At 40.7% G+C, this 14,295-nt stretch overlaps 1 protein-coding gene across 1 annotated transcript in view; it reads left to right on the top strand.

Annotated features, from left to right (window-relative positions):
• Positions 1-14,295, top strand: part of kpnb1 (karyopherin subunit beta 1) — a 39,152-nt gene that overhangs the window by 14,943 nt on the left and 9,914 nt on the right. The window contains exons 4-15 of the mRNA XM_033034926.1: positions 107-307; positions 2,457-2,609; positions 3,484-3,543; positions 3,644-3,733; positions 5,205-5,315; positions 7,482-7,583; positions 7,957-8,181; positions 8,543-8,734; positions 9,546-9,676; positions 9,990-10,137; positions 13,370-13,441; positions 13,826-13,970. Of these exons, the coding sequence (XP_032890817.1) occupies positions 107-307; positions 2,457-2,609; positions 3,484-3,543; positions 3,644-3,733; positions 5,205-5,315; positions 7,482-7,583; positions 7,957-8,181; positions 8,543-8,734; positions 9,546-9,676; positions 9,990-10,137; positions 13,370-13,441; positions 13,826-13,970 (1,630 nt within the window). The remainder of the gene's footprint in view (positions 1-106; positions 308-2,456; positions 2,610-3,483; positions 3,544-3,643; positions 3,734-5,204; positions 5,316-7,481; positions 7,584-7,956; positions 8,182-8,542; positions 8,735-9,545; positions 9,677-9,989; positions 10,138-13,369; positions 13,442-13,825; positions 13,971-14,295) is intronic.

Consider the following 14,295-nt stretch of genomic DNA (forward strand, 5'->3'; position numbering starts at 1 on the left):
CCTCCCACCCACCCCCCCTCTGTTTTTTGTGTGTGCACTTGCCGTGCTTGTGATTATTTGTCTTTGAAGGATTAAAGTTTTACCTCTTTCTAATCTCTTCGCACAGGTCTTGCAGACTCTGGGAACGGAGACCTACAGGCCCAGCTCTGCATCTCAGTGTGTTGCTGGAATTGCATGTGCAGAGATTCCTGTTGTTCAGTGGCCTGAACTCATTCCTCACCTGGTCGCAAATGTAACAAATCCTAATAGCACTGAACATATGAAAGAAGCAACTTTGGAAGCTATTGGTTACATTTGCCAGGATATAGTGAGTGTTTTATTTTATTACTTTTCTGAAATATGGTGCCTCTACAGTTCAGATTATCGTTATTGTTGTGACTTTAATTCACTAAGTATTTTTGTTTTGTATGGTGGCAGGTACAAAAACATCTGCACTTTGTAGTTTTTGAACTTAAAGGCATGCTCAAAGATTCTTATTTACCATTTCTCCTCAATTATGGCCACATCAGTAATGAGAGTGTGAGTCTTCATACAGATGTATTGAGCACTTGAGACCACAACTGTGTACAGGTCTGATCTCGTTAATGAAAGGTAAACTTGCCTTGGTCATAATGCAGCTTCGTTAAGTTGTTTTTTGAGTGCGAGCATGTTCTATGAAGAAAGATTTGAAAAGATTACATCTGTTTTATTTCAAGAGTTGTAGGTGATCTCATTCAAACAAGGTTATAGAGATCATGACAGGGTGATTCCCCTAATGGGAAACACAAGTCAAGGCAACCTCGGTAAGGATTTCACTCAGGATGGACAACGAAAAAATATTTCAAACTGTTTCAAATCTTGAGTTTTATATCTCATTATTTATTATTTAAGGCTGACATTTTTGGACTACTATTGGAGAATCCAGGATTATCAGAATTGCATATAGAAATAGTTTAAAAGATCAGATAAGACTCTGCATACTTAAGGGGCTGCAGAACTGAAGATAGACACAAAATGCTGGAGTAACTCAGCAGGCCAGGCAGCATTTCTGGAGAAAATGAAAAGGTGACCTTTGGGTCAAAAGAAGGTCACCGAGATATTGAAATGAAACTGAACTGAAATGTCTGAAGAAGGGTCTCAACGCTAAACATTGTTTATTCCTTTTCTCCAGAGATGCTGCTTGAGCCGGTGAGTTACTCCAGCCTTTTGTGTTTAGATCTGATTTATTCGTGTAACTAAGATACTCATCCCAGGCAACTTTAGTTTAGTTTAGAGATACAGCACGGAAACAGGCCCTTCGGCCCACCGAGCCCGCGCCGACCAGCGATCCCCGCACATTAACACTATCCTACACACTAGGGACAATTTTACACATATGCCAAGCCAATTAACCTACACACCCGTGCGTATTTGGAGTGAATGCTCTTGATCAATGGCAGCTTTCTGTGCTATGACAAATTACTTTTAAAATGTAGATCTTGTTTTATAACACTGTTCAATAACATCCCTGCTCTTGTATTCTATGCACCACCCAATCAAGGTTGCATCCCAAATACTGCCTTTACCACCTTGTATGCCTATGCTGCCACCTTGAGGGATCTTTGCACTTGTACACGGAGGTGCCTTTGCACTTCAATACACCCATCAATACACTCATTGTGTATGTCCTATCTTATATAACCTCAAAAAATACTTGACTGCACTTACCAGAATAAAATTCCATCTGTTGTTCAGTTCAACTTGTCTTTCTATAGCCGAAAACAGTCTTCACTAACCACAAACTTGCCAAATGTTTGTGTAATCAGTGGAAAGTACTACAGTAGGTGAGGTCATACCTCGCACAGAGGTGATAGTTTTGTTCCATGCCTAGTTTTCGTGTGCAGGTCTGGATCGCCTGACTTGAACAGCTCAGGCTTGGTCTATACCATAGTTGGTAGCAGTGTTTAGTACATCCAATGCAAGCTTTCTTGCCCAGGATTGCTGTGTGAAAAAACCCAAGCTCATGACCATCACTATCAAGAAGAGTGGTACCATGGGGGTACCATCAACAAAATGCTCCCCCCACAATCTTGCCGTTCGAATGTACCTCATTTTCACAATCTTTGCTGCGTCTAATGAATGGAATTATGGGAATCCCATCACCAGAAGGATTGTAGTAGCTCCCAGTCTTAGATATTTTGGCATCAGTAAATGTTGGCCTTAGAGACATCTACACTGGAAAGAGACTATTTTAAAATGTTGCATTGAAATTTGTAGTTTATCAAGAACAGTGTTCCATAGCTTTCAAACATTGCTTTCTAGATGTCACTGCGTGAACAAATGTTAATATTGTCGGCAATTAAATGGTTTGCTAGCAGTTAACTAGTAATCCTAGTAAATCTGCTAGTAGAACTTGTTGGTTAGTCACAACATGACTTTAACGGCTTCCTCTATTGTGTGCCATGAAATGTAAATATGTAACTGTTATGCTTTTTCAGGACCCAGAGCAACTACAGGACAAATCGAATGAGATCCTTACTGCAATTATTCAAGGAATGCGTAAGGAGGAGCCCAGCAACAATGTAAAGTTAGCTGCAACAAATGCACTGCTCAACTCCTTGGAATTCACCAAAGCTAACTTTGACAAAGAGGTGAGAGGCTATTTATAATATTGTGAAGAAAGCAGCTGTTCATCCACATCCCACAGTCATATAAGGATGCACGACGGATGCTGAACTAGTAATTGTATCAAAATTAGTAAATTTTTGGAGATCCTTACTGTTTACCAAGTCGTTTATTGTCATATGCACAAGAGCTATGACCTAAAGGTACAGTTGAAAATCATGCAGCAGCATCGCTGGTGCAATACAGGTCACCCGAGATCGTAACACCTAGCTGCTGCTGTTTTATTTAAATTTCCACTAACTCCACTTGCGATTTATGGGTCCCATTTCATTTAAATTACGATTCTTCAACAGCTGGCCTCAAGTCTATGATGAGAAATCATGCACCACGCTGCAACTTTTTGATGAAAATAAATGAAATAAATCTGAGACTTGCTGGTTGTGCTATGAAGTAAGGTTTTATGCTGACAAAAATAATGAAGTATTGATTTTAGTTCTTTATAACTTTAACCTATGATTGTATAACAAGACTTAAATATGAGGGCCAAACATTCCCCCAACTAAATATTTGAACAAACTGGGAAAGGAGTAAGCAATACGTGATAGTTTTATTAAATTTTCTCTAGTGTCATGCACAAATGATTTGGTTTGTTTCTTTCAATGGTGGTTATTAACTTAGTGGCTTCAATATATGTTGATTTTTCTAGTTGGCAAAGTACCAAAGGACAGGAAACATAATTGTTCGACCTTTTTATTTGCACAGAAACACTGAACACAGTGGAGTATCGCTTAACCTCAAGTCCTCTGTACCAACATTTTTACCAAGTATTGTTATACTTCGTAGATCATGGTTAAAGTTTCTGTGCCCCTTTCCCAACATTTGTCTTTTTCTCTTTTGCAGTCTGAGAGGCACTTTATTATGCAAGTAGTTTGTGAGGCGACTCAGTGTCCTGATACAAGGGTAAGTAGTACTGCCTTAAACTCCGTGAAATGCAAAAGATTCAGAGCAGTTGTATTGATTCGGTGAAAACCTGTATAAATTTGATGCTTAAATCTAATAGGTGAGAGTGGCTGCCTTGCAAAACCTGGTGAAGATCATGTCCCTATATTATCAGTATATGGAAACTTATATGGGTCCTGCTCTTTTTGCCGTAAGTATAATTTATATTTCACACTTTTTGCCCTATTAACATGGCAAAAAATAAATGACATTGTCTTTTTTTCTCCACTATAACATGGAATTTAATGGGAAGTAGTTTCAAGATATGGAAAATGGCAATACAGGCATTTTCTATGAACCCAACCACTCTAATGCAAGGGCCATCTGAATTGACTATTACCCCTATTAATATTGCATTTCCTACTTGGCTTACTAAGATGTTGCTCAGTGCACATTAACTTTTTCATTGAATCGGGAGACTCAAAGAAATGTGGGAAATACCCCCTGATAAGTTTAACGGGTTTATGGGACCGGTTGGTTTGTCCAAACAATTGGATAACAGATCAACAGGGTTTTGCTGTAAATTGGTCTTTATTCTCATGTATACAAGTAGCCAAGCCTACTCATTTTAAATGTTGACTGAAATTTCTCGGACCATTTATTCAGTGCACAATTGAAAATTTGCTGTTGTAGGTTTGTATTTAAAACTTTGTGGCGCATTCATGTTTCCAAGTTATTAGGGTATAATGAGGCCACTCGGCCCATCGAGTCTCCACCGCCATTCAATCAAGGCTGATCTCTGCCTCCTAATCCCATTTTCCTGCCCCCCTCCCCCCTCCCATAACCATTGACACCTGTTCTAATCAATAATTTGTCTCTTTGCCTTATAAATATCCACTGACTTGGCTCCACATCCCCCTTTGACAATGGGTTCGACAGATTAACCACCCTATGACTAAAGAAGTTCCTCCTCACCTCCTTTCTGGTGCTAGATTCTCCTGCCAGTAGAAACATCCTTTCTAAACTCCAGTGACTAGAGGCCCAGTACTGTCAAATGCCTCACCATATGCTAACCCTCTCATTCTTGGAATCATTCTTGTAAACCTCTGGACCCACTCCAGAGCCAGCACATCCTCAAATATGGAGCCAAGATTTGCTCACAGTACTCCAAATGCAGTCTGACCAGCACCATATAGAGCCTCAGCATTACATCTCTGTTTTTGTATTTAAGTCCTCTTGATATAAATGCTAGCATTGAATTTGCCTTCCTTGCTACCGATTCAACTTGCAAATTAACTTTTTGGGAGTGCTGCACAAGCACTCCCAAGTCCCTTTGCACCTCCGATTTCTGGATTCTCTCTCCATTTCTCACATAATCTACACCTTTATTCTTATTGCCAAACGCATGACTGCACTTTGCTGCACTGAATTTCATCTGCCACTTCTCTGCCCACTCTCCTAACCTGTCCAAGTCCTTCTGCAGAGACCTTGCTTCCTCTACACTGCCTGCCCCTTCACCTATTTTAGCATCATCTGCAAACTTGGCCACAAAGTCTTCAATCCCCTTGTCCAAATCATTAATATACAACATGAAGAGCTATGGGGTGGCCAGTAATTTGGTGGATGCTTTGCTAATATTGCCAGTAAATGTATTTCCTTTTTTTTTTAAACAACCCTTCAAGATTACCATTGAAGCTATGAAGAGTGATATAGATGAAGTTGCCCTACAAGGAATTGAATTCTGGTCTAACGTCTGTGATGAGGAAATGGATCTGGCTATAGAAGCTTCTGAGGTATATTTTTTAATCTGTTACAAGGGATGTGTTGGATTTGATTATTTCTGCCTGTGTATGCTCGCGCAAAAAATGGCACATCACAAAATGCTGGAAAAGCTCTTTTTGGAGAGATTTGTAAACAAGACTTCAAAATGTTTTGAGATGTTCTATGGTTGTTAAAAGAGCTGTATTATTCAACCTATCCCCTTAAACCTGTTTATGCCTTGTAGATTCAAGAGAGTTTATTGTCATGTGTCCCTGATAGGACAATGAAATTCTTGCTTTGCTTCAGCACAACAGAACATAGTAGGCATTGACTACAAAACAGATCAGTGTGTCCATATACCATTATATACGTATTTACACACATGAATAAATAAACTGATAAAGTGCAAATAACAGATAATGGGCTATTAATGTTCAGAGTTTTGTCCCAGCCAAGTTTAATAGCCTGATGGCTGTGGGGAAGTAGCTATTCCTGAACCTGGTCGTTGCAGTCTTCAGGCTCCTGTATCTTCTACCTGAAGGTAGCAGGGAGATGAGTGTGTGGCCAGGATGGTGTGGGTCCTTGATGATACTGCCAGCCTTTTTGAGGCAGCGACTGTGATCGATCCCCTCGATGGAAAGGAGGTCGGAGCCGATGATGGACTGGGCAGTGTTTACTACTTTTTGTAGTCTTTTCCGCTCCAGGGCGCTCAAGTTGCCGAACCAAGCCACGATGCAACGGGTCAGCATGCTCTCTACTGTGCATCTGTAGAAGTTAGAGAGAGTCCTCCTTGACATACCGACTCTCCGTAATCTTCTCAGGAGGTAGAGGTGCTGATGTGCTTTCTTAATAATTGCATCAGTGTTCTCGGACCAGGAAAGATCTTCAGAAATATGCACGCCCAGGAATTTGAAGCTCTTGACCCTTTCAACCATCGACCCGTTGATATAAACGGGACTGTGGGTCCCCATCCTACTCCTTCCAAAGTCCACAATCAGTTCCTTGGTTTTGCTGGTGTTGAGGGCCAGGTTATTGTGCTGGCACCATATGGACAGTCGATCAATCTCTCGTCTATACTCTGACTCATTCCCATCAGTGATACGTCCCACAACAGTGGTGTCGTCAGCGAACTTGATGATGGAGTTTGCACCATGACCAGCTACGCAGTCATGAGTATAGAGTGAGTACAGCAGGGGGCTGAGCACGCAGCCTTGAGGTGCTCCCGTGCTGATTGTTATCGAGTCTGACACATTTCCACCAATACGAACAGACTGTGGTCTGTGAATGAGGAAGTCGAGGATCCAATTGCAGAGGGATGCGCAGAGACCCAGTTCTGTGAGTTTGGTAACCAGGTTGGAGGGGATGATTGTATTAAATTCTGAGCTGTAATCAATGAATAACAGCCTAACATGAGTTTTTGTTGTCCAAATTTTGTTGTAGTCTCACATCGGAAGGTTTAAGCAACAATTGGTCAGAGACTGATATCAATTTGCTCCTTTGTAGCTGAGTTTCTTTTTTTTTTGTTTTTCTACAGTCACATGACATTTTGTTTAAGGAAAATGGTATACAAAAGCAGTTATGCTAATTAGTAACAGATTTATGTAATCACCAAAACCAAGTGGTTCAATTAACCTTAAAGTAAGCATGTGATTTTTTGCTTTGCTAAGCTGAAAGCTATGGATTTGTCTTCAGATATGTTGGACAAAGCAGTACTTTCTGTAAGAACAAACAGTTACACGTGCTGCACCAGGCTAATTTGGATAATACAGGCCCACCTCCAATTTTCCGGCACCCTTGGTTACAGAGCTTTTCAGGATTATCTGTTTTGCTGTACTAGCAGAGGTAAAGGCCTCTTAGAGGACTCCAATGGTACCAGAATGCCTAGACCACGGGGGAGACGTGATATTTGTCCGCAAATTCAGCTATGGGAACGGTTCCAGAGCCCCGGCTGCAGGGAATGAATTCAGTCCACCAATTGGCACGGAAGTCCTGATAAGGTTTGAGATCGGCCTAGGCACCACATTTCCGAGGGGGGGGTTTGTGTGTGCTCCCACGATTTTATCCGGATTAAAGGATGCGCCGAGCCACAATTGCCAGAAAATCAGTAGCGGCCCTGTATTTATAGTGATTTTGGGTGTTCCTGTTAGATTTTTTATATTTTTTGAGCGCTTTATATTAATTTCACTTTGTTTACACAGGCGGCGGAACAGGGAAGGCCTCCTGAACATACCAGTAAATTCTATGCCAAGGGAGCGCTACAGTATTTGGTGCCCATTCTCACTCAGACATTGACTAAACAGGTAACTAAGATAACAAAGATGCATTAACTCAACTTATAATATCTGATAATGTGCTAATTGTGCTACCTTCGTTTCATTTAGAAACGTTTATGATAGAAACAATAAAAATATTTCATAGCTGAGTTCTTATTAGCTATTTTTGACATGTTTTGGTGCAGAACAAGTAAATTGGGTTTTGGTAAATTTTAGACATACGACAATAGCGATTTCTGTTTCGACCCCTCCTGTTTTTTTATTGCAATCAATTCCTGTGCCTTTGTTCTCTATTGCTGAAAATATTAATTGTAAATTCAGAATGTATATGATCAGATGTGGCTGACCGAGTGCATCAATATAGTGTGTTTTTAAAATTAATTTATTCTTTCACTATTAGGATGAAAATGATGACGACGATGATTGGAATCCATGCAAAGCTGCTGGTGTTTGTCTTATGTTACTGGCAACCTGCTGTGAGGATGACATCGTCCCACATATACTTCCATTTATTAAGGAACACATCAAAAATCCAGATTGGAGGTACAGAGATGCAGCAGTGATGGCATTTGGCTCTATTCTGGAAGGACCTGAACCCAATCAACTTAAACCACTTGTGGAACAGGTAAAAGTATATCCTACTGCAGTTGCATTTTCAGTCAATGTCAAGAGGTTACTAGAAATCTAATATACTGTGTTTTGAAATTGTCATGTTATGACTTAGTTATAAATCTCAGTTGGATATTAAGTGTGTGTGCTCTCAGTTGATTATTTCTTAAACATAGAGATATGGCTTTGTAGCTGCATTTGACATTGGATATTGTCAAATTAATCACTAACATTGATGCTACAGTATTCACAGCAGCAATAATTTACTCCAGCAACTTCTGACAGGTTAGAGTTGCCAAAAGTAAATATTTGATTCTTTTGGCCATCATTTTTGAAGTATTCATAGTCAATATTTCTAAATTCACTTTTGGTTGCAGGCAATGTCCATGCTGATTGAGCTAATGAAAGATCCTAGTGTTGTGGTTCGGGATACTACAGCCTGGACTGTGGGGCGAATTTGTGAGTTGCTTCCTGAGGCTGCCATCAATGACATGTACCTGGCTCCCTTGCTGCAGTGTCTTATTGAAGGTCTAGGAGCTGAACCCAGAGTGGCTTCTAATGTTTGTTGGGTAAGTTGCTTGTTTGTTGCAGATTGTCATGAGAACAATTGTAAAGTTGTTTGACTTCAGCTTGATGCCCATTCATGTTAAGAATGAAGTTGAAAGCTACAAGCATGTGACTAAACCTTGGTTTTCGTGATGTTTAACCTTTCTCCTGATGGCAATGATATTGGTTGTGCAAAGGGAAATTACAGGCAATACTATTAACACCAGTACCACTCAGATTTTATCCATTTTTAATAAGATAGAATAATTTACTATGTAGTTGTACATTTTACTGAAATGATGTTCATGAGTTCTAAACATGGACTTTAGGATGAATCTACAAAATGTATATCTGTAAAGCTCTGCCATCATTTACAGCTGTAAATTTTCACTCCCATTAGTTACAAATGCCATTTAATGCCCAGCTGTGTTTGAAAAACCATTGTTTGCTTGCAGATTTAATGCAGTGGGGCTGGGTGATGGGAATCTGAATTCGGGTATTGAATGAAGTTAGAATCTAGCAGTGTTTTAGGATGCTCGAGGCTGCCAATGATTGCATCCATAGTTTCATACAGTGAAAGGACAAGATTCCATGGTCTAACCAATATCTTGGAATACTTTGGATGATAATGACTTGGGCAACCAGAAAATGGTCAAAGATTGATCTGTAGAGTTGGTGGATTTTGAATATCTCTTTGCCTATTTATCCTTTTATCCTTTATATGTACCAATTATCTCTCCCAAATTAATGTAGATATAACTAGCACTTAAACATTTTAGTCATCATTAATGTACTTTTAACAACTCTTGAGTGTGCTGTGATCTTTCTCCATAGGCATTCTCCAGTTTAGCAGAAGCTGCTTATGAAGCTGCAGACGTAGCAGATGATCAAGAAGAGCCTGCAACCTATTGTTTGTCGTCATCGTTTGAATTGATAGTTCAAAAGCTGCTGGAAACTACTGATCGGTAAGAGATCTGTCCTTGATATATCCTTCATCTAGTCAGTGTATTGGGATTGAAACAAATGAGTAATTTGTCACCTTGTGATTAGGCTTCATTACTATGCGTAAGGTGCACAAAGGAAGATTTGTTGTAAATCTTAAAAGTTGGGGCTGATATTTTGCAGTGGCTTCATACTTGCTCATTTCAGTTTTTTTTTTTAATTGTGTTAATCCCTGCACATATTGTGGCTTTATTCTGACTGGTCTGATGGCTTACTGAGCGACTAAGAAATAACGTGTTACTGTTGTGCTCCACTAAGTTTAATGTTCTTGTTTAGACCTGATGGACATCAAAATAACTTGAGGAGTGCTGCATATGAGGCATTGATGGAGATAGTCAAGAACAGTGCAAAGGACTGCTATCCAGCTGTGCAGAAAACAACTCTGGTTATCATGGAAAGACTACAACAAGTATTACAAATGGAGGTGTGTCTGTTAATTCATGTGTGGTGACTAAAACCTACTTTGATCTTTTTAGCTTTCATGTTTCTCCATTCCTGCTTTAAAATTGAGTCGCCATATAAAATAGTGTGTGGTCGTTTGAATGCATTGCAAGTAGAATTGACGTGTGGATGGTGTAGGTCTTCATGAATTGTAACAGTCAATCATGCTTTTGTGTCCCATTTTAATTGACAGCAAACCTTGTAATGTAAAAGCCGGTTAAAGCCTCTTTGTAGAGTACTTGGAGATTATTGTCTTAAATCAAAATTGTCCTTCGATAATGCTGCCTCTGCTTTAAGTTCTCTGCTGTATCTTTGGCAGAAGAGCTTTCAAATTTTTTGGGCAGCATAATAGAAGTGGTAACAAACCGTCCTTACCGCTTAACAATGAAACTTGCCCTAGATGAAGTGATGCATCACTAACGTACATAGTAGGATGCTGTGCAGTCTCAAAAGGGGCAGCTGCACAAATGCAAAAAACAAAATTCTCTGGCACTTGGGTGTTGCAAAAGCTTGTGTATATTGTCCACCCTGTCTTACTTGAAGTTGGTAATAATAATAATAATAATAACTTTATTTATAAAGCACTTTAAACAACTGCAGTTGCCACAAAGTGCTGTACATGAGAACTCATGGACAAAAAGCTATTACAAACCATTAAAAACCGTAAAACGAAGGACTATAAAAAACACACTAAAAATTAAAAGACATTAAAAGCACTAAGAACAGGAGCAATGCCTCAGCCAGTGTCGAAAGCCAAAGAATAAAAATGTGTTTTTAGGGAGGATTTGAAGATGGACATTGAGGGGGCCTGTCTGATGTGCAGCGGCAAGGTGTTCCAGAGTGCCGGAGCAGCAACAGAAAAGGCTCTATCCCCTCTGAGCTTCCGCTTAGACCTTGGTACCTCAAGGAGCAGCTGATCAGCTGACCTGAGGCACCGGGCAGGAGCATATAGGTGGAGCAGCTCAGAGAGGTAAGGCGGGGCGAGCCCATTCAACGATTTAAAAACAAATAAAAGAATTTTGAAATGAACTCGAAAGTGCACTGGGAGCCAGTGAAGGGAGGCCAAAATTGGCGTAATGTGCTCCCTCTTTCGAGTTCCGGTCAAAAGGCGAGCGGCAGCATTTTGAACAAGCTGGAGACGAGCCAATGAAGCTCGTGCGACTCCAGAGTAGAGTGCGTTACAGTAATCCAGCCTAGATGTAATAAAGGCATGGATTACTGTTTCAAAATGCTGCCGCTCGAGAATGGGCTTCACCTTTGCCAGCTTCCTTAGGTGAAAGAAGCTGGACTTAACCACCGCGCCTATTTGTTTATCTAGTTTAAAATCACCGTCCATCCTAAAACCCAGGTTCAAAACGGTTGGCTTTACAGACAATGCCAGTGGACCCAAGTCAACAAAGGGAGGTTCACGGCAGCCATTGGGGCCAAACAAAATCACCTCTGTCTTCTCTTCATTAAGTCCCAGAAAGTTTAAGGCCATCCAGGACTTAATGGCCTCAAGACAAGACAGAAGTGATTTTAGAGAATAGTCGTCTTCTTTCCTGAGTGGCATATATAACTGGCTATCATCTGCGTAAAAGTGAAAGGAGATGCCATGCCTTCTTAAAATTGAGCCCAGAGGAAGTAGGTATAAAGAGAAGAGCAGGGGCCCTAAAATTGAGCCCTGTGGAACCCCATATACCAAGGGAGTGGAGGAGGATTCAAAGCCAGCAAGGCTTACACGCATGGTTCTGTCTGCCAGATAGGACCTGAACCATCCCAGGGCACTGCCACAAATGCCCACTTGGTGCTGTAATCGGGAAATTAAAATTCCATGGTCCACTGTATCGAAGGCGGCAGATAGGTCCAGCAAGACAAGAACCACATAATTACCAGAGTCGTTTGCCAGGAGGATGTCGTTGAAGACCCTTAGCAGAGCCGACTCTGTGCTATGCATAGCCTTGAATCCAGACTGGAAAACCTCCCGAATATTGTGCTCATCCAGGAAGAGTTTCAGCTGAGCATAAACTACTTTCTCCATGATCTTAGAGATAAAAGGCAACTTGGAGATCGGCCTAAAATTGGCCAGATCAGTTTGATCCAGGCCTGGTTTCTTAAGTAGTGGTTGCACTACAGCATGTTTAAAATTTATGGAGACAACCCCAGAACACAAGCTACTGTTTATGATGGCGAGAACCGACTGCCCTATACTCGGGAAAACCTCTTTAAAAAGAAGAGGAGGGACAGCATCACAAGGGGAACCCGACGGCTTAATATGCCTAACCACATCCTCTAGACCCGACAATGTCAGAGGCACAAACTTATCAAATGCCACCAGGCATGGGGCCGGAACAGAGGGGTCAGAGGCAGGAGCTGAGATGAGAGCCCTTATAGAAACACCCTTATTGATAAAGAAGTGCAGGAAGTCATTGCACAATTCGGACGATGCTTCCAAGCAAACAGTCTGTGGGGATTTAAAACAGAATCAATAGTTTTGAATAACACACGTGGGTCGTGACGCTTAGACACTATTATATTAGACAGGTAATATCTTTTGGCCTCTTTAACAGTATTTTGGTAATTGCGCCAGCTGTCCTTTAGGATTTGCGATGAAACCTGCAGCCTGTCCTTCTTCCACTTTCGTTCAGCTCTGCGACACTCCCGTCGAGCTGTACGAGTTGCGTCACTGAACCAGGGCTCGGGTTTAGCTCTGGGCTGCAAAGTTTTTAAAGGAGCCACAGAGTCCAGTATAGTTGTGCAGGAGGAGTGGAACCAAGAGCTAATCTCCTCCGTACCAAGGGGAGTGGACGCAGAGGGGGCACAGAGCTGATCAAAAGCAGCAGAGAATTGGCCAGCAGCAGAAGGGTTAAAGGACCGACAGCGCCGAGCAGACACTACAGGTCTAACTGCAGCACTGGAAAAACCAACATCAAACAGTACAGGCATGTGATCAGAAAACACACTATCACAGACCTCCAAGTTTAATACAGGCAAGCCATAGGAGAGAACAAGGTCCAATGTATGTCCATGTTCGTGTGTGGGACCAGACACACACTACACAAAATTATAAGAATCAATAAGACTTGTTCCACCATTTAAACCCAATTCAGGAATATTTATTTCGACAATTTGATCGTGTGACTTTGTGGTTTCTAAATGATAGATGCAATGATCCAGCTCATAATATTCCCTTGTGACACCTGTTTGATAAAATGTTGACCTTATTTTTGTTTCAGTCGCACATTCAAAGTACCTCGGACAGAATTCAATACAACGATCTTCAGTCTCTCCTGTGTGCTACCCTACAGGTAACTCTTCTCTCGTTGTCGTAATTTTGGTCATTGTGCTTTTACGTAAGTGTACTTTTGCTGCTGTCTTGTGTTTGGGCTACATGGTTGGGATTTTGATGCTTAGCATAGTATATATTATGGCATAACAGGGTCTGAACCTCTGAGTTCAAAGTTACATTTTTTGCCTATCAAAGTGCATCAAAAGAATCATTTTCTTTAAGAATATATTTTGGTTATGTTTTCTTAAATTTGCTACTTTGAACACTTATCTCTGATGACAAGTTCATGCACCACTCAGAAACACGATGGTGATTATGAATATCTGAGGCAGTGTAAAATTATATATATATTTTAATTCGTAATGTTATTCCCCTTTTACAACGTTTCCTTTCTGGCCCTTAGAATGTTCTAAGGAAGGTCCAGCATCAGGATGCTCTGCAAATTTCAGATGTGGTGATGGCATCTTTGCTTAGGATGTTCCAGAGCACTGCTGGCTCTGGGGGTGTACAGGAAGATGCTCTGATGGCTGTCAGCACCCTTGTTGAAGGTACGTCTTGTTCAAGATTGAGGAGGAAATATAAAGGTTTTCTGACTTCAGCTACCATCAGTAATTTAGACTTTTCAAGATGTGTTAAATAATGCGATACTTGTAACTTAAGAGCTTTCCATCTACATAGATGATAATAATAACATTTTCTTTCTGCTTTAGTCTAGAAATGACCTCAACACTTTCCATTGTTAAACTTTTTGTTGTGATTTTCCTCATTCATTCAACCCATATCCTGCTGTGGAAACCAAATGTCCACTTCACAGCAGCAATTTTTGCAGTAAATTGGGAAGTGAACTTTATCCTCTAAATAAGAGAGGGTGAG

The sequence above is a fragment of the Amblyraja radiata genome, chromosome 16 (genome assembly GCF_010909765.2).
Source record: "Amblyraja radiata isolate CabotCenter1 chromosome 16, sAmbRad1.1.pri, whole genome shotgun sequence".
NCBI lineage: Eukaryota > Metazoa > Chordata > Chondrichthyes > Rajiformes > Rajidae > Amblyraja > Amblyraja radiata.